The 20,046-nt window shown below is 47.4% G+C and overlaps 1 protein-coding gene across 1 annotated transcript; it reads left to right on the forward strand.

The window, feature by feature from the left end:
* Nucleotides 1–5,022: 5,022 nt before the first annotated feature.
* LOC122372252 lies at nucleotides 5,023–16,945 on the forward strand. Its single transcript, XM_043349200.1, has 2 exons — nucleotides 5,023–6,536; nucleotides 16,785–16,945. Exon 1 carries the CDS (start codon nucleotides 5,089–5,091, stop codon nucleotides 6,496–6,498), a length of 1,410 nt encoding a protein of 469 aa, XP_043205135.1. The 5' UTR covers nucleotides 5,023–5,088; the 3' UTR covers nucleotides 6,499–6,536; nucleotides 16,785–16,945.
* The last annotated feature ends 3,101 nt before the right edge of the window (nucleotides 16,946–20,046 follow it).

Genomic DNA, 20,046 nt, shown 5'->3' on the forward strand with positions numbered 1-20,046 from the left:
AAATTTGGTACACCGCTTGAGACCGGCGAATAGAGTGCCGTGAACAAGTCAATTGGGACCCAGGTTGCACGTGCGCACGTGCAGGGTGTCGCTTCCAGATCTCGAAAACGGCCGGGTCGATTGCACTCAAATTTGGCACACCGCTATAGACCGGCGAATAGGATGCCGTGCACGTCAGTTCGTAGCACACCGACTCCGGTCTGCACGTGCAATGCTCGTCCTCTCGTTTGGCGGCGGGCGTTTTTGCTGCGTTTACAAAGGTGCTTGCTCAAACAACCTGCGGTCCCGCGATGCGGAGCCCAGCATCGCAGATGCTGGTAACCGCAGGTTGTTTGAAAAGACAAACACTATTCGTTAGAATTGTGTTTTTCTATTGAAAAACAACCGGAGCGGTCGTTGTCCGGGGTATGTTTTGCAAAGTTGGCCTGAGATTGGGGCAACTTGATTGGGGCCTAGACGAATCGCTCAATTTCCGTAAAAAGTTCAGGGTATGGGCTCCCGGGGGCGATCTACCTGATGGCACCGGTCGCTACTCGCTAAGAAGTCTTTTGCGCGTGGCACGTGCGATTCCATTTTCCCCATGTTAAGTCAACGGGGTTTTGGACACTTTTTGCGCGATCGCGAATGGCGGAAAAACGAGCCAAGAAAGGGGTGGTTTTCTTCCCAGCATTTTATGGCAAACACGTTTGGGTACACGCCAGTGTGCGCTGTATGCCCCTCAGAATCTCGGAACGTGTCTTTGCACGATGTCAAAGTTGGAATTTTGCTGTGTCCCCTGTTAAGTCAATGGACGGCGATGCCGAGACTTTGCAGAGACATTTTCATTCGATCTTTGTACAAAATTTTAGAGATAGATTTCGCCCAAACTCTTATATCTTGTAGAGAAAGGAGCATAGTACATGTTGGTGTGCTTCGTTAAGCTGGCAGAAATCGTTTTTTTCTAATAAAGTTCGTTTGAAAATGAAAATTTTTAACATGGAAAGTCAAAGGGTGCGTCTTTATTCCTCTATAACTTTTATCGTTAGTAATATATATAGGTGAAAAGTTGATATAATATACGACTTTCGATGCTCTTTCTAACAATGTATAGCACGTCACTGCACGATGTGCCGTTTTTAAGAAAAGTTGTAAAAAAGCAGGGCTCGACTGTGACTTGAACCCAACCACATTAGAGTATACGAACAGGTGAAGGGGACACCTCCCATGTGCGGACGCGACACTGATTATTGCTAAATATTAGCAGTAGGCCGCCTGTGGGGTGCCTTTACAAACCTTATATCTCTGCAACCACTGGACCGATTCACTCGCGGTCTTTTGTGTGGGATAGCGTCTTCCTTTCTTACACGTAGTGTGCTGTTCTTGATGCGTATGGGCGACCCCTAATGCACGTGCCACGTGCAAAACGAAGAGGTGTCAGTTCGGTAACAAGTCTAATAACTCTGTAGTTAGTTTGCCGATTGCGCTGATACTTGGCATGGTTGTAGGCACCCGACGCGCAATGCATTTCCATGTGTCACGGTTGGGGTGCCGCTGCACGTGCACACGTGCAGGGTGACGCTTCCAGATCTCGAGAACGGCTGGGCCGATTGTGATCAAAGTTGGCACACCGTTAGGGATCGGCGAGTAGGGTGCCGTGCACAAATCAGATGGGACTCATTTTGCACGTGCGCACGTGCAGGCTGACGCTTCCAGATCTCGAGAAGGGCCGGGCCGACTGTGCTCAAATTTGGCATACCACTAGAGACTGGTTAGTAGGGTGCCGTGCACAAGTCAGTTAGTGTGTATTTCCATGTGTTAAGGTTGGGGTGCAGCTGCACGTGCGCACGTGTAGGGGTCGTTTCCCGATCTTGGAAACGGCTGGGCCGATTCAGATTAAATTTGGTACATCGCTAGAAACCGGCGAATAGAGTGCCGTGCACAAGTCAATTGGGGCCTAGGCTGCACGTGCGCACGTGCAGGGTGTCGCTTCCAGATCTCGAAAACGGCCGGGTCGATTGCACTCAAATTTGGCACACCGCTATAGACCGGCGAATAGGGTGCCGTGCACGTCAGTCCGTAGCACACCGACTCCGGTCTGCACGTGCAAGGCTCATCCTCTCGTTTGGCGGCGGGCGTTTTTGCTGCGTTTACAAAGGTGCTTGTTCAAACAACCTGCGGTCCCGCGATGCGGAGCCCAGCATCGCAGATGCTGGGCTAAGTGGACAGTTAAGTGAATGGACAGTTTTGCAGATATATTTTCATTCGCGTACTGTACAAAATTATGTGTCACGATTTCGTCCAAACTTTCCAGAGTTATTGAGAAAGGAGCATAGTATATGCTGTTGTGCTCCGTTAAGCTGTGCAAAATCGTTTTTTTCTTTAAAAGCTTGTTTACAAATGACAATTTTTAACATGGAAAGTCAATGGGAGCGTCTTTGTTGCTTAATAACTTTTTACGTTGCAGATATACCAAAGTGAAAAGTTAATAAAATATACAACTTTCGATGCTCTTTCCAACAATGTATAGAACGTCACTGCACGATGTGCCGTTTTTAAGAAAAGTTGTTAAAAAAGCAGGGCTCGACTGTGACTTGAACCCAACCACATTAGACTATACGAACAGGTGACGGGGATACCTCCCGTGTGCGGATGCGACACTGATTATTGCTAAATATTAGCAGTCGGCCGCCGTGGGGCGCCTTTACAAACCTTATATCTCTGCAACCACTGGACCGATTCACTCGCGGTCTTTTGTGTGGGATAGTTTCTTCCTTTCCCAAACGTAGTGTGCTACTCTCGATGCGTATGGGTGACCCCTAATGCACGTGCCACGTGCAAAACGAAGAGGCGTCAGTTTGGTAACAAGTCTAATTGCTCTGTAGTTAGTTTGCCGATTGCGCTGATACTTGGGATGGATGCAGGCAACCACCGGGCAATGCCTTTCCATGTGTCACGGTTCGGGTGCAGCTGCACGTGCGCACGGGCAGGGTGACGATTCCAGATCTCGAGAACGGCTGGGCCGATTGTGATCAAAGTTGGCACACCGTTAGGGATCGGCGAGTAGGGTGCCGTGCACAAGTCAGATGGGACCCATTTGGCACGTGCGCACGTGCAGGCTGACGCTTCCAGATCTCAAGAACGGCTGGGCCGACTGTGCTCAAATTTGGCATACCGCTTGATACCGATCAGTAGGGCGCCGTGCACCAGTCATTTAGTATGTATTTCCATGCGCCACGATTGGGGTGCAACTGCACGTGCGCACGTGCAGGGCGACGCTTCGAGATCTCGAGAACGTGCGGGCCTATTGTGCTCAGATTTATTATTATTACATAGACGTATTGATATAAATGGGAAAGGCAATGGGAACGTGTTGTTTTTATATTAAAATTGGTTACACATGTGTTTCGGGAATAATCCCTTGGTCACACCATATAAAAATAACTACCTATATCGAAATACAATCGAGGTCGAACGGGGTCGAATGGGGACGTTCACAGACACTCACAGATTAGCAATTCTATACATGACTGAAAACGTTACACTGCTTTTCGCCCGGAACCCCTACTTCCTGAAATCATTTTTCAAAATTAATTGAGCAGTGTGCTTGCTGAGTTTTACTTTACCCGAATTCCCATTGAAATTACTAATCGTAGAAATAAACGCTGCTTCCACCGCCTGTCGGTTACGCTTATTTAATCCCACGCATAGGTTTGACATCGCCGACCAGTTTGGCAAATGCCCCGCGTCATCCACATGCTGCACTATGGCGTTAGATTCTTGGTGATTCCGCAAATCTCTTTTGTGTTCCTCTACCCGTTTAGCTGCACCCCTGTATGTTTCCCCTATGTAGCTTTTTTCACAAACGCCACATGGAATTTTATAAACCACACTGTTTTGGTTGCTTGCTTTCTTCTTGCGCCGTAAAATATCCTTAATTGTTGAACCCGATGGAGATGTAATGTTTAAGGCTCCCCTGGTAAAGCTTGTGATCACTTCAGATTGTTCTGACAGAGGTACTGATATATATTCCTTTCTTTTCGTGGCATTTGAATTGGAGGATCTTGAGCGGATCTTTATAGCTTTCTTTTCTAGCTGAAGGAGAAGACCCAAAGGGTAGCTGAGTTTGGTAAAAGTTGTCCTAATGTACTCTAGCTCGTTCTGTAAATATTCCTTTGAACAGATGCGAAACGCTCTGAGATAAAATCCCAAAACGACTCCAGTCTTCGTTCTTTGACTGTGCGACGAATAAAAATGGATAAAGTCATTCTTGTTGGTCGGTTTCCGGTATACGGAAAACATCAGTCTTGATTCTCGGTTCCAAATCAGTGTGTCTAGGAAAGGGAGCTTGCCATCTTGTTCCTGTTCGCAGGTGAACTGTATTTTCGGGTGCACGTCGTTGAGCTTTCGAAGAACACTGTCTAAATCTTGTTGCTTGTTCACTATAACCAGAATGTCATCCACGTACCTTAGCCATGTGGTGCTTTGACCGACGATGTTCAGAAAATGATCCGTTTCTAACGTTTCCATGAAGATACACGCGAGCACAGGACTAAGAGGGGAGCCCATCGCCAGACCGTCTATTTGTTTGTATTCATTGCCTTCAAATTCCAGGGCGCCAAACTCAACGCAAAGTCGGACTAGGCGAATGAAGTCCGCTTTCGGCACTGGCAGTGCAATGTCCTGGTTATCGTCCAGTGCTCGTCTTACTGCTTCCATGGCATCTTGTAAGGGGACATTTGTGAAAAGCGATTTCACATCAAAACTTGCTAGTTTTTTGTCATTCATTCTTTCATCCTTTATTCTGTTCAGCAAGTCACCAGAGTTTCGAAGGTGGGTTCCGCTTGTTTTTCCCAAAAGGTCCGATAGCGGCTTAGCAAGCTTTTTGGCCAGCTGATGCGGCGCGCTTCCCACACCCGAGGTTATAGGGCGCATTGGGTTCCCCGACTTATGTGTTTTTGGAAGGCCATACATACTTGGGGTGATCGGTTTCTCTTCCAGCAAATACTGAAGCTTCTTACCCTATGTGAGGAAGTGAGGAAGATTCTGAACGGCTCCACAGAGGGTAAGAAGCTTCAGTATTTGCTGGAAGAGAAACCGATCACCCCAAGTATGTATGGCCTTCCAAAAACACATAAGTCGGGGAACCCAATGCGCCCTATAACCTCGGGTGTGGGAAGCGCGCCGCATCAGCTGGCCAAAAAGCTTGCTAAGCCGCTATCGGACCTTTTGGGAAAAACAAGCGGAACCCACCTTCGAAACTCTGGTGACTTGCTGAACAGAATAAAGGATGAAAGAATGAATGACAAAAAACTAGCAAGTTTTGATGTGAAATCGCTTTTCACAAATGTCCCCTTACAAGATGCCATGGAAGCAGTAAGACGAGCACTGGACGATAACCAGGACATTGCACTGCCAGTGCCGAAAGCGGACTTCATTCGCCTAGTCCGACTTTGCGTTGAGTTTGGCGCCCTGGAATTTGAAGGCAATGAATACAAACAAATAGACGGTCTGGCGATGGGCTCCCCTCTTAGTCCTGTGCTCGCGTGTATCTTCATGGAAACGTTAGAAACGGATCATTTTCTGAACATCGTCGGTCAAAGCACCACATGGCTAAGGTACGTGGATGACATTCTGGTTATAGTGAACAAGCAACAAGATTTAGACAGTGTTCTTCGAAAGCTCAACGACGTGCACCCGAAAATACAGTTCACCTGCGAACAGGAACAAGATGGCAAGCTCCCTTTCCTAGACACACTGATTTGGAACCGAGAATCAAGACTGATGTTTTCCGTATACCGGAAACCGACCAACAAGAATGACTTTATCCATTTTTATTCGTCGCACAGTCAAAGAACGAAGACTGGAGTCGTTTTGGGATTTTATCTCAGAGCGTTTCGCATCTGTTCAAAGGAATATTTACAGAACGAGCTAGAGTACATTAGGACAACTTTTACCAAACTCAGCTACCCTTTGGGTCTTCTCCTTCAGCTAGAAAAGAAAGCTATAAAGATCCGCTCAAGATCCTCCAATTCAAATGCCACGAAAAGAAAGGAATATATATCAGTACCTCTGTCAGAACAATCTGAAGTGATCACAAGCTTTACCAGGGGAGCCTTAAACATTACATCTCCATCGGGTTCAACAATTAAGGATATTTTACGGCGCAAGAAGAAAGCAAGCAACCAAAACAGTGTGGTTTATAAAATTCCATGTGGCGTTTGTGAAAAAAGCTACATAGGGGAAACATACAGGGGTGCAGCTAAACGGGTAGAGGAACACAAAAGAGATTTGCGGAATCACCAAGAATCTAACGCCATAGTGCAGCATGTGGATGACGCGGGGCATTTGCCAAACTGGTCGGCGATGTCAAACCTATGCGTGGGATTAAATAAGCGTAACCGACAGGCGGTGGAAGCAGCGTTTATTTCTACGATTAGTAATTTCAATGGGAATTCGGGTAAAGTAAAACTCAGCAAGCACACTGCTCAATTAATTTTGAAAAATGATTTCAGGAAGTAGGGGTTCCGGGCGAAAAGCAGTGTAACGTTTTCAGTCATGTAACCGCAGGTTGTTTGAAAAGACAAACACTATTCGTTAGAATTGTGTTTTTCTATTGAAAAACAACCGGAGCGGTCCTTCTCCGGGCTATGTTTTGCATGTCTGGCCGCGAATTGGGGCAACTTGGGTCAGGCCTAAACTTGTGGCTCGATTTTCTTAAAAATTTCAGTGTATGGGCTCCCGGAGGCGATCTACCTGATGGCACCGGTCGCTACTCGCTTAAAACCTCGTGGCACGTGGCACGTGCGATTCCATTTTTCCCATAGTAAGTCAATGGGGGTTTGGGACACTTTTTGCGCGATCGCGAATAGCGGGAAAACGAGCCAAGAAGGAGGTGGTTTTCTTCCCAGCATTTTATGGCAAACACGTTCAGGTACACGCTAGTGTGCTCCGTATACCCCTCAGAACTTCGTAACGTGTCTTTGCACGAGGTCAAAGTTGAACTTTTTTCGCTCCCCATGTTAAGTCAATGGGCGTTTTTGCAGAGACTTTTTCATTCGCTCATTGTACAAAATTATATGATACGATTTTGTTTAAACTTTCAGGACTTGTTGAGAAAAGACCATAGAACATGTTGTTATGCTTCTTTAAGCTGTGCAAATTCGTTTGTTGTCTTTAGGCTTCTTTAAAAATGAAAAATTTTAACATGGAAAGTCAATGGGAGCGTCTTTGGTGCTTAATAACTTTGTACCTTGAAGACATATTCAAGTGAAAAGTTGATATTTTATACAACTTTTGATGCTCTTTCCAATGATATATACAACTTTATTGCACGTGGTGCCGTTTTTGAGAAATATAGTAAAAAAGCACGACATTACCGAGATTTGAGCTCAGACCTATATCGTTACGGTGTCAGGCGGACACGAGGACAGGTGGCGCCGCCGCCGCCCGCATAGCGGCGGGAATGTGAACTAACCTGTTTACCATCTATGGTATGGTACCATCGGGGGACCGGCCGCCGTCGGCACCATTTCGGGACTTTGCATCGCAATAAAAGGCTTATTTACAATTGAAAATGGACTAGCGAGAGTCGTTATGGAATCAGAATTTGATGCTGTACAAAACTAGGCGCCTATTTTCATTGTGATGGCATCACAGACTACACCGCTAACCCCAATAAAGCAGATTTATGTCGCGTCATCGATGATTACATATAATGTTTCTTTGATATATATGTAGTCGGGTCTTTCAGCTGCGTTCCTCCCCTCCCTCGCCGCGCCGGCGGGTCGGCCATCCGCGCCCTGCCGCCCGCCGGCTGCTGGCCGGTCAGCTGGCCGGTCAGCTGGTCGCCCGCGGCTGTCGGTGCAGTGCGGGATGCCTACTTGCGGGGGGCCGTCGTGGCGGCGGCCCGGGTGGACTGGGCGAGCAGTGAGTTGGGGAGCGCTGCGCTGTCGGTGCTCTAGTTTGCATTGCGTTCGCATGATACGGCTTGAGCCAATACAGAGTGAACTGATTGAGCTGAGCAAGTCTTTATATACATTGAAAAGTAAAGCACTTTTTACTGCATCTACGGTGAGATGCTAGATAAAATTTATGGTCTACCTAATGGTACCCATTACTTAACAATTAAGTGAATCATTTCGTCGCTAAACTCTCGTAAATTCGTATGTCCGCCTCACTATGGAGTTTGGACCGTAACGTATGGTCTTTGCTCAGACAGTATACGAACAGGTGACGGGGATACCTCCCATAGAAGGATGCGACACGATTTTACTGCTAAATAGCGGCCGGCCGCCGTGGGGACGTTTTTGTACGACTTATATCTCGGCAACCACTGGGCTGATACACGTGCGGTTTTTTGTGTTGGGTAGCTTTTTTCCTTCTTTCACATAGTGTGCTACTCTCGATGCATATGGGTGACCCCTAACGCACGTTCCACGTGCAAAGCCAAGAGGTGCCTGTTTTGTAATAAGTGCAATAGCTCGCGGTAATTACTGGGCCGATTGCGCTAAAACTTGGCATGGAGGTAGACACATTCCAGGCGATGCATTTCCACGTGTCTTGGTAGGTAACCGCAGGTTGTTTGAAAAGACAAACACTATTCGTTAGAATTGTGTTTTTCTATTGAAAAACAACCGGAGCGGTCCTTCTCCGGGCTATGTTTTGCATGTCTGGCAGCGAATCGAGACAAGTTGAGCCTCTCCTAAACGAATCGCTCAATCTTCGTAAAAATTTCAGGGTATGGGCTCCCGCAGGCGAGCTACCTGATGGCACCGGTCGCTACTCGCTTTAAACCTCGTGGCACGTGGCACGTGCGATTTCATTTTCCCCATGTTAAGTCAATGGGGTTTTGGACACTTTTTTGCGCGATCGCCAATAGCGGGAAAACGAGCCAAGAAGCAGGTGGTTTTCTTCCTAGAATTTTATGGCAAACACGTTTGGGTACACGCTAGTGTGCGCCGTACTATACCCCTCAGAATTTCGTAACGTGTCTTTGCACGAGGTCAAAGTTGAACTTTTTTCGCTCCCCATGTTAATTAAGTCAATGGGCGTTTTTGCAGAGACATTTTCATTCGTTCATTGTACAAAATTATATGATACGATTTTGTTTAAACTTTCAGAACTTGTTGAGAAAAGACCATAGAACATGTTGTTATGTTTCGTTAAGCTGTCAGAATTCGTTTGTTGTCTTTAGGCTTCTTTACAAATGAAAAAATTTAACATGGAAAGTCAATGGGAGCGTCTTTGTTGCTTAATAACTTTTTACATTTGAGATATATTTAAGTGAAAAGTTGATAGGTTATACAACTTTTGATGCTCTTTCCAATGATATATAGAACGTTATTGCACGTCGTGCCGTTTTTGAGGAATTAAGTAAAAAAGCACGACATTACCGAGATTTGAGCTCAAACCTATATATGGTCTTGACTCAGACAGTATACGAACAGGTGACGGGGATACCTCCCATAGAAGGATGCGACACGAATTTAATGCTGAATATTAGCGGCCGGCAGCCGTGAGGACGTTTTTGTACGACCTATCTCCGCAACCGCTGGACCGATACACTTGCGGTTTTTTGTATGGGGTTGCGTATACCCTTCCGGAGAAGTATTTTACTATGGACGAAGCATGCGGGTGACCCCTACTGCACGTGACACGTGTAAAACGGAGAGGGGTCACTTTTGTTGTGATGACAATAACACGGTAATTACTGGTGAGATTCTGCTGAAACTACATACACAAGGATGTAGGCACCCGCCGGACCATGCCTTTCCATGTGCTACGGCTGGGGTGCAACTGCACGTGCGCACGTGCAGGGTGACGCTTCCAGATCTCGAGAACGGCCGGGCCGATTGTGCTTAGATTTGGCACACCGCTAGAGACCGCGCAGTATGGTGCCTTCCACAGGTCAGCTGGGCCCCAAGTTGCACGTGCGCACGTGCAGGGTGACGTTTCCAGATCTCAGGAACGGCTTGGCCGATTGCATTCAAGTTCGGCACACCTTTAGAGACTGGTTAGTAGGGTGCTGTGCACAAGTCAGTTAGTATGTATATTCATGTGTCACGGTTGGGGTGCAACTGCACGTGCGCACTTGTAGGGGTCGCTTCCGGATCTTGAAAACGGCTGGGCCGATTGAGCTTAAATTCGGTACACCGCTAGAGACCGGCAACTAGAGTGCCGTGCACAAGTCAGTTGGGACCCAGCTTGCACGTGCGCACGTGAAGGGTGCCGCTTCAATATCTCGAAAATGGCCGGGCCGATTGCACTCAAATTTTGCACACCGCTAGAGTGGTTAGTAGAGTGTCCTGTTCGTCAGTTCGTAGCACACCCACTCCGGTCTGCACGTGCCAATCTCATCCTCTCGTTTGGCGGCGGGTAACCGCAGGTTGTTTCTTCATTAGACAAACACCATTCGTTAGAATTGTGCTTTTCTATTGAAAAAAAACAACCGGAGCAGTCCTTCACCGGGCTATGTTTTGCATGGTTGGCCGCGAATCGAAATGTGTTTGTGATTGCAGTAGAAGACTCGAACAGGGAACAATCGGCGAGTTTGCTACCAAAACACATTAACCTCCGCCCGAGTGGGGCGAAGGTGTTTTTAGCCACACCTATTAGCTTTTTTGCGTTTGTTAAGAAAATCACTACGCGCATTGTTATAAAGCTTTGTATGATAGATCAATTTCAGCGGCATGGTTGGACCTCTATGTAGGCACACACCGGCGAGAACGGCTGCGCCAATTGCGCTTAAATCTTCATCCATGCGGCTGCATACAGAAGAGGTGGCACTCCGGCGCAACATGCTTTCAGGCGTTTGACACTTCTGCGTCATCTAGCGAGTAAAACGGAATGTTTGGCTAAAATGCCAGACGCATTTACCATACTCGATAATCGTCCTCAAAAGCTCCAGTCTCGTGCGAGTCATCAGTTCTAAAGAGATAGTGGTTTTCCCGGATCCCTCATTACTCCGCCATTTATTTAGGCGGTTATATACAATAGAGCCGGCATTGCGGCACAGCATACATTCAGGCGTTTGACGCTTCTGCCATCTAGCGAGTAAAAAGGAATGTAAGGTGTTTTCGACTGATATACAGATCCGTTGAAGCATCAATCTTAAACTTGATATTCGGCACAATTCAATGACTCTGATTCGAATGGTGACGTCGACGGCGACCGTGACGTCACCATTGCGTCAATATTGATTAACCCTCGCCGGCAGAGGGGCAGCACCCGCCTCTTCCCATAGGGTTTTTCGTGATAGCTCGGGACACGCCGGAGACAAAAGTGCTGAAACTTGGAATACCTAACCTATGATTTAAGCCGGATCTTATGACTTCGACCACATTTTCTGGTTACGTAAGGTCACTGACCTATGACGTCATAAGTGAACTTCTGCACTGTCCTCAGAGGTCGCAACTTCGCACCGCCCTCAGTACCAGAGGAACTTTCACAGAAAGATGAAACTTACAGGACGTAGTAGCCTCCCAGGATGTCCAACTTGTATAACTCGTATTTTTCAAAGGTCACATGAGGTCAGGTCGGTCATGTGACCTCACTATTATAAGTCAATGGGGAAATATGAAAACTGGTATTTTGGCGCTGGAAATGATCTAAAACTATCTCAAGCGCATGAAATCGTGATTTCATGCATTCCTTGCAAGGTCCAATGTTCTATTTTTAATTGTTGACATTGCGTAACGTCATTTATGACGTCACTATAGTCAAAGGAGTTTTCTGTCAATAACTCCTGCTAAAATTGAGCTAGGGAGTCGAAAAAGCTACAAATGGACTCTGAAAGACCTGCCGAATCAAATGGTATGCGATATGACCTCCTTCGACCAGCCTCATGACCTGAGGGGCTCTGACCTGCCCTTGACCCGAGGTCAATACCTTAGGTTGACCTAAACCAAACAAAAAAAATATCATTCGACGCGCCTTAGCAAGGTAAGCACGATGATAGCGGTTAGTAGTGTCGTGCACGTCGGTTCGTAGCACACCCACTCGGGTCTGCACGTGCAAGGCTCGTCCTCCGTTTGGCGGCGGGCGTTTTTGCTGCGTGCACGGGTGAGTGGGTTACAGAGGTTAGAGTGCAGTGCACGTCAGTTCGTAGCACACCCACTCTGGTCTGCACGTGCAAGGCTCATCCTCTCGTTTGGCGGCGGGTGTTTTGGCGGCGTTACAGAGGTGCTTGCTCAAACAACCTGCGGTCCCGCGATGCGGAGCCCAGCATCGCAGATGCTGGTAACCGCAGGTTGTTTGAAAAGACAAACACTATTCGTTAGAATTGTGTTTTTCTATTGAAAAACAACCGGAGCGGTCCTTCTCCGGGCTATGTTTTGCAAGTCTGGCAGCGAATTGGGGCAACTTGAGCGGGGCCTAGACGAATCGCTCAATCTTCGTAAAAATTTCAGGGTATGGGCTCCCGCAGGCGATCTACCTGATGGCACCGGTCGCTACTCGCTTAAAACCTCGTGGCACGTGGCACGTGCGATTCCATTTTCCCCATGTTAAGTCAACGGGGTTTTGGACACTTTTTGCGCGATCGCCAATGGCGGGAAAACGAGCCAAGGAAGAGGTGGTTTTCTTCCCAGCATTTTATGGCAAACACGATTGGGTACACGCTAGTGTGCGCCGTATACCCCTCAGAACTTCGTAACGTGTCTTTGCACGAGGTCAAAGTTGAACTTTTTTCGCTCCCCATGTTAAGTCAATGGGCGTTTTTGCAGAGGCTTTTTCATTCGCTCATTGTACAAAATTATATGATACGATTTTGTTTAAACTTTCAGGACTTGTTGAGAAAAGACCATAGAACATGTTGTTATGCTTCGTTAAGCTGTCAGAATTCGTTTGTTCTTTTTGAGCTCGTTTAAAGAAGATTTTTTTTTAACATGCAAAGTCAATGGGAGCTTCTTTGCTGCTTAATAACTTTTTACGTTTAAGATATGTTTAAGTGAAAAGTTGATATTTTATACAACTTTTGATGCTCTTTCCAATGATATATACAACGTTATTGCACGTGCTGCCGTTTTTGAGAAATATAGTAAAAAAGCACGACATTACCGAGATTTGAGCTCAGACCTATATCGTTACGGTGTCAGGCGGACACGAGGACAGGTGGCGCCGCCGCCGCCCGCATAGCGGCGGGAATGTGAACTAACCTGTTTACCATCTATGGTATGGTACCATCGGGGGACCGGCCGCCGTCGGCACCATTTCGGGACTTTGCATCGCAATAAAAGGCTTATTTACAATTGAAAATGGACTAGCGAGAGTCGTTATGGAATCAGAATTTGATGCTCTACAAAACTAGGCTATTTTCATTGTGATGGCATCACAGACTACACCGCTAACCCCAATAAAGCAGATTTATGTCGCGTCATCGATGATTACATATAATGTTTCTTTGATATATATGTAGTCGGGTCTTTCAGCTGCGTCCCTCCCCTCCCTCGCCGCGCTGGCGGGTCGGCCATCCGCGGCTTGCCGCCCGCCGGCTGCTGGCCGGTCAGCTGGCCGGTCAGCTGGTCGCCCGCGGCTGTCGGTGCAGTGCGGGATGCCTACTTGCGGGGGGCCGTCGTGGCGGCGGCCCGGGTGGACTGGGCGAGCAGTGAGTTGGGGAGCGCTGCGCTGTCTGGTGCTCTAGTTTGTATTGCGCTCGCATGATACAGCTTGAGCCAATACAGAGTGAACTGATTGAGCTGAGCAAGTCTTTATATACATTGAAAAGTAAAGCACTTTTTACTGCATCTACGGTGAGATGCTAGAGAAAATTTATGGCGTACCTAATGGTACCGATTACTTAACAATTAAGTGAATCATTTCGTCGCTAAACTCTCGTAAATTCGTATGTCCGCCTCACTATGGAGTTTGGACCGTAACGTATGGCCTTTGCTCAGACAGTATACGAACAGGTGACGGGGATACCTCCCATAGAAGGATGCGACACGATTTTACTGCTAAATAGCGGCCGGCCGCCGTGGGGAGTCTGGGGACGTTTTTGTACGACTTATATCTCGGCAACCACTGGGCTGATACACTTACGGTTTTTTGTGTGGGGTAGCTTTTTCCCTTCTTTCATATAGTGTGCTACTCTCGATGCATATGGGTGACCCCTAACGCACGTTCCACGTGCAAAGCCAAGAGGTGCCTGCTTTGTAATAAGCGCAATAGCTCGGTAATTACTGGGCCGATTGCGCTAAAACTTGGCATGGAGGTAGACACTTTCCAGGCGATGCATTTCCATGTGTCACGGTTGGGGTGCCGCTGCACGTGCGCACGGGCAGGGTGACGATTCCAGATCTCGAGAACGGCTGGGCCGATTGTGATCAAAGTTGGCACACCGTTAGGGCTCGGCGAGTAGGGTGCCGTGCACAAGTCAGATGGGACCCAGTTTGCACGTGCGCACGTGCAGGCTGACGCTTCCATATCTCAAGAACGGCTGGACCGACTGTGCTCAAATTTGGCATACCACTAGAGACTGGTTAGTAGGGTGCCGTGCACAAGTCAGTAAGTATGTATTTTCATGTGCCGCGGTTGGGGTGCAGCTGCACGTGCGCACCTGTAGGGGTCGCTTCCAGATCTTGGAAACGGCTGGGCCGATTCAGATTAAATTTGGTACATCGCTAGAAACCGGCGAATAGAGTGCCGTGCACAAGTCAATTGGGGCCCAGGCTGCACGTGCGCACGTGCAGGGTGTCGCTTCCAGATCTCGAAAACGGCCGGGTCGATTGCACTCAAATTTGGCACACCGCTATAGACCGGCGAATAGGGTGCCGTGCACGTCAGTCCGTAGCACACCGACTCCGGTCTGCACGTGCAAGGCTCATCCTCTCGTTTGGCGGCGGGCGTTTTTGCTGCGTTTACAAAGGTGCTTGCTCAAACAACCTGCGGTCCCGCGATGCGGAGCCCAGCATCGCAGATGCTGGTAACCGCAGGTTGTTTGAAGTAGACAAACACTATTCGTTAGAATTGTGTTTTTCTATTGAAAAACAACCGGAGCGGTCCGTCTCCGGGCTATGTTTGCAAAGTTGGCCTGAGATTGGGGCAACTTGGGTGGGGCCTAGACGAATCGCTCGATTTCCGTAAAAAGTTCAGGGTATGGGCTCCCGCAGGCGATCTACCTGATGGCACCGGTCGCTACTCGCTCAGAATTCTTTTGCGCGTGGCACGTGCGTTTCCATTTTCCCCATGTTAAGTCAACGGGGTTTTGGACACTTTTTGCGCGATCGCGAATAGCGGGAAAAATCGCAGGTCAAGGTATCGTTTGCTGCACACCATTTTATGGCCGACACGTTCAGGTACACGCCCCTGTGTACCGTATACCCGTAAGAAGTCGATATTTTTTGTAGTACGTCTTTCAAGTTGAACTTTTTTCGCTCCCTATGTTAAGTCAACGGGCGTTTTTGCAGAGACATTTTCATTCGTTCATTGCACAAAATTATATGATAAGATTTTGTTTAAACTTTCAGGACCTGTTGAGAAACGACCATAGAACATGTTGTTATGCTTCGTTAAGCTGTCAGAATTCGTTTGTTCTTTTTAAGCTCGTTTAAAATTGAAATTTTTTAACATGGAAAGTCAATGGGAGCGTCTTTGGTGCTTAATAACTTTGTACGTTGAAGATATATTTAAGTGAAAAGTTGATAGGATATACAACTTTTGATGCTCTTTCCAATGATATATAGAGCGTTATTGCACGCTTTGCCGTTTTTGAGAAATTTAGTAAAAAAGCACGACTCTATCTAGATTTGAGCTCAGACCTATATATGGTCTTGGCTCAGACAGTATACGAACAGGTGACGGGGATACCTCTCATTGAAGGATGCGATTTAATGCTAAATATTAGCAGCCGACCGCCGTGGGGACGTTTTTGCAGGAGTTATATCTCCGCAACCACTGGACCGATTCACTTGCGGTTTTTTGTGTGGGGTAGGGTATACCCTTCTTACAAGCAGTTTACTATGCACGATGCATGCGGGTGACCCCCACTGCACGTGACACGTGTAAAACGGAGAGGTGTCACTTTTGTTGTAATGACAATACCACGGTAATTCCTGGGGAGATTCTGCTGAAACCACACAAGGATGGAGGCACCCGCCGGACCATGCCTTTCCATGTGCTACGGTTGGGGTGCAACTGCACGTGCGCACGTGCAGGGTGACGCTTCCAGATCTCGAGAACGGCCGGGCCGATTGTGCTCAGATTTGGCACACCGCTAGAGACCGCGCAGTAGGGTGCCTTGCACAGGTCAGCTGGGCCCCAGGCTGCACGTGCGCACGTGCAGGGTGACGCTTCCAGATCTCAGGAACGGCTGGGCCGATTGCATTCAGATTCGGCACACCTTTAGAGACCGGTTAGTAGGGTGCTGTGCACAAGTCAGTTAGTTTGTATTTCCGTGTTTCACGGTTGGGGTGCAACTGCACGTGCGGCCGTGTAGGGGTCGCTTCCAGATCTTGAAAATGGCAGGGCCGATTTAGCTCAAATTCGGTACACTTCTAGAAACCGGCAACTAGGGTGCCGTGCACAGCACAATTGGGACCCAACTTGCACGTGCGCACGTGAAGGGTGCCGCTTCAAGATCTCGAAAACGGCCGGGCCGATTGCACTCAAATTTGGCACACCACTATAGACCGGCGAATAGGATGCCGTGCTTGTCAGTTTGTAGCACACCCACTCCGGACTGCACGTGCAATGCTCGTTCTCTCGTTTGGCGGCGGGCGTTTTTGCTGCGTTCAATGGTGAGTGTCACAGAGGTGCTTGCTCAAACAACCTGCGGTCCCGCGATGCGGAGCCCAGCATCGCAGATGCTGGTATAGAATTGCTAATCTGTGAGTGTCTGTGAACGTCCCCATTCGACCCCGTTCGACCTCGATTGTATTTCGATATAGGTAGTTATTTTTATATGGTGTGACCAAGGGATTATTCCCGAAACACATGTGTAACCAATTTTAATATAAAAACAACACGTTCCCATTGCCTTTCCCGTGCTCAGATTTGGCACACCGCTAGAGACCGGCGAATAACCGCAGGTTGTTTCTTCATTGACAAACACTATTCGTTAGAATTGTGTTTTTCTATTGAAAAACAACCGGAGCGGTCCTTCTCCGGGCTATGTTTAGCATGGCTGGCCGCGAATTGGGGCAACTTGATTGGGGCCTAAACTTGTGGCTCGATTTTCGTAAAAATTTCAGTGTATGGGCTCCCGCAGGCGATCTACCTGTTGGCACCGGTCGCTTCTCGCTTAAAACCTCGTGGCACGTGGCACGTGCGTTTCAATTTTCGCCCATGTTAAGTCAATGGGGTTTTGGACACTTTTTGCGCGATCGCGAATAGCGGAAAAAATCGCAGGTCAAGGTATGGTTTGCTGCACACCATTTTATGGCCGACACGTTCAGGTACACGCCCCTGTGTACCGTATACCCGTAAAAAGTCGATATTTTTTGTAGTACGACTTTGAAGTTGAACTTTTTGCGCTCCCCATGTTAAGTCTATGGACGTTTTTGCAGAGACATTTTCATTCGTTCATTGCACAAAATTATATGATACGATTTTGTTTAAACTTTCAGGACCTCTTGAGAAACGACCATAGAACATGTTGTTATGCCTCATTATGAAATATAATGGGTATAATGGGCCCGTTTTGGGGTAATCGGCACGTGCATTTTCCCATAGGGTTAACATGGGAAAAAATTAAAATGCGATTTGCGAAAAATTTCGTCAATTATATTTGCTGATATTTTTAGGGTCGGATCTCGGGCTGGCACCCCAACTGACGGTGGTAATTACTTAAAATATAATTGACAAAATTTCGGGTAATCGTCACAAACAGTTACCCCATGTTGAGCCTATGGCGATTTCGAAAAATTAGTTTCAAATCGATTTTGTCAAAAATTTCCACGTTAGATTTTGAAAATGTTCCAATATGTTGTGCCCCAGGGTGTCGGCTACCACATGGTATGGGTCAGATATGGGGCGATTGAAAAGCACGTGCCACGTGCAAACGTGTTCGATGGGGTAACCTCCGGGAAAATCCGACATTGGCCAACTGGGGGTCCTATGGCGTGGAAACGACTTCAACTAGCGACACCAAATCAGTGCAGCCGGTGAGGAGATGAATCCAGCTTGTCGCACTAGTGGTCACGTGTCGCACGTGCTATTGCACGTGCCGTGGCACGGGGTCAATTTTGGTGCTTAAACATACTAGCATTGTGAAATGCAAGGAGTGGGGGAAATAGCCGTCAGGCCGTCAGTTTTTATGATAGGGTCGATCTGAAAATGGGTTTAGGCACATAATGAAGGGGGCTACAAAACTGCTATCTCGAATTTTTGTAAAATGAAAAATATAAAATTCTGGGGAAATTATATATTCGGAAGGTGAAATTTCCCTAAATTTTCCCGTTTTTCGAGTTTAGCCGTCCACTGTTCAGAGACGGTGACACCGGCCGGGGTCATCTTTTACATGCTGATGGCCACGTCGATGGGTCATCACGTGGCGTGAACGGTGAAACTATCAGAGGTCCGGCACGTGCCACGTGGCCACGTGTTTGAGTCGCGTACCTCCCAGATTATCGTGTATTTGCCGATTTGTGGCCTAAGTCCAATTGGGCTAGACTTTGGTGGGTGGATAAAATTAATAAAGTGACAGGAACGAATGCGCCACGTTTGTCGCAGTACGCCACGTTTGTCTCAAAGCGCCATTTTTGCCGCAAATCACAGAATGTGCGTAACTTTATCGAACATGGGACGATTAGGATGCGCTTTGATTGAGGGATGGCTGCCTAAACGGCAGATATGAATACACCACACTTGCCGCAAGGCGCCATATTTGTCTTAACCCGCGCCCAGATGGGGTCTGCCGAGCAACGCGGTCTGATGGGGGGGGGGGCCATTTTGGCCCCCCCCTCAGATCTCGAGAACCACGCAACATAGCGACAAGCGGTAAACGGTGTTGGATAGCCCCACGGGGGAACTACCTTGTGACCCAATTTCATTGACCTCGGTCAAACCGATGACGTCACAGGTCAGGTCAAAGGTCGAATTTTCACCGTTTACAGGCATTTCAAGAAATGCGTTGTAAAATCGTGTAAAATGCATTTCATTGAAAATCATCGATGGGGAAATGTTCTTCAAACACATATTTTGCTATTTGAGGTCACTGATACCAGGCCAGGTCACAGAGGTCAGGTCACTGGGGGGTCACAATTTGAAAGTGTCGTGTGATACATGTTTTATGGTCCATTTTACATGACAAATGCGATTATGTGGGTCAGACAGACTTTAGGGCCAGCTTAGGTCACGTTTTGGTCAAGGTCAGGTCAAGGTCAGGTCAAGGTCAGGTCAAATTAGGTCAAATTTCAAAGTTGATATTTTTGCATAAAATGGGTATCGATTCGATGCAGCTCGTCACGGGGAGTTCAATGGTGGTCTCCGTTTTGCGCTACGAGGTCTAGAATCGCTAAAAATTGAGTTCAAAAATTTGACGTCATCAATTTTTAATAGTTTTTTCGCTATAACTTGGCCAAAAAAAAGAGGTATCGATCTAAAATTTGGTATGTATATCGAAGAGCGCAGGGACTATCACATATATTCCGGTTTTTTCGAAATTCGGAAAAATTTTGGAAATTTTTTGAGTTTTTCTAAAAAAATCAATTTTTTTGATTTTTGGGGGTCAAAATCCAAAAATTTCGAAAATCCGAGATAGCAGTTTTGTAGCGCCGTCTTTTCTCTACACAACCACATAAAGAACTTTAAAATTGCTTGTTAACTGTAGAATTGGTGAGCGTTTCAAGATGTCATGTTTTCTGCTCATTTTTACTCGAACATGACCTCAGTTTGACCTCAATAACTCCTGACCTGAGGTGACCTGTGACTTGAAATTTTGTGTGAAGGTGTCAAATTGATGTCCGGTAAGGTACCCAAAATTTGGCGGCGCTGCGCGCCGCCGTTTTCTCGCTATTTAAGAAAAACCACAGGGGGGGGGGGGCAAAATGGCCCCCCCCATCAGGGCGCGGGTTAATGCGTCAGTGTTTATGTTTAACGGACGGTATTTTCATGTGCCACGGTTGGGGTGCA

Source organism: Amphibalanus amphitrite, unplaced genomic scaffold, assembly GCF_019059575.1.
Source record: "Amphibalanus amphitrite isolate SeventyFive unplaced genomic scaffold, NRLGWU_Aamphi_draft 001336F_arrow, whole genome shotgun sequence".
In the NCBI taxonomy this organism is placed as follows: Eukaryota; Metazoa; Arthropoda; class Thecostraca; order Balanomorpha; family Balanidae; genus Amphibalanus; species Amphibalanus amphitrite.

Coding starts and splice junctions, on each gene's coding strand:
- LOC122372252 (XM_043349200.1), top strand. CDS start 5,089: ATGTATGGCCTTCCAAAAACACATAAGTCGGGGAACCCAATGCGCCCT.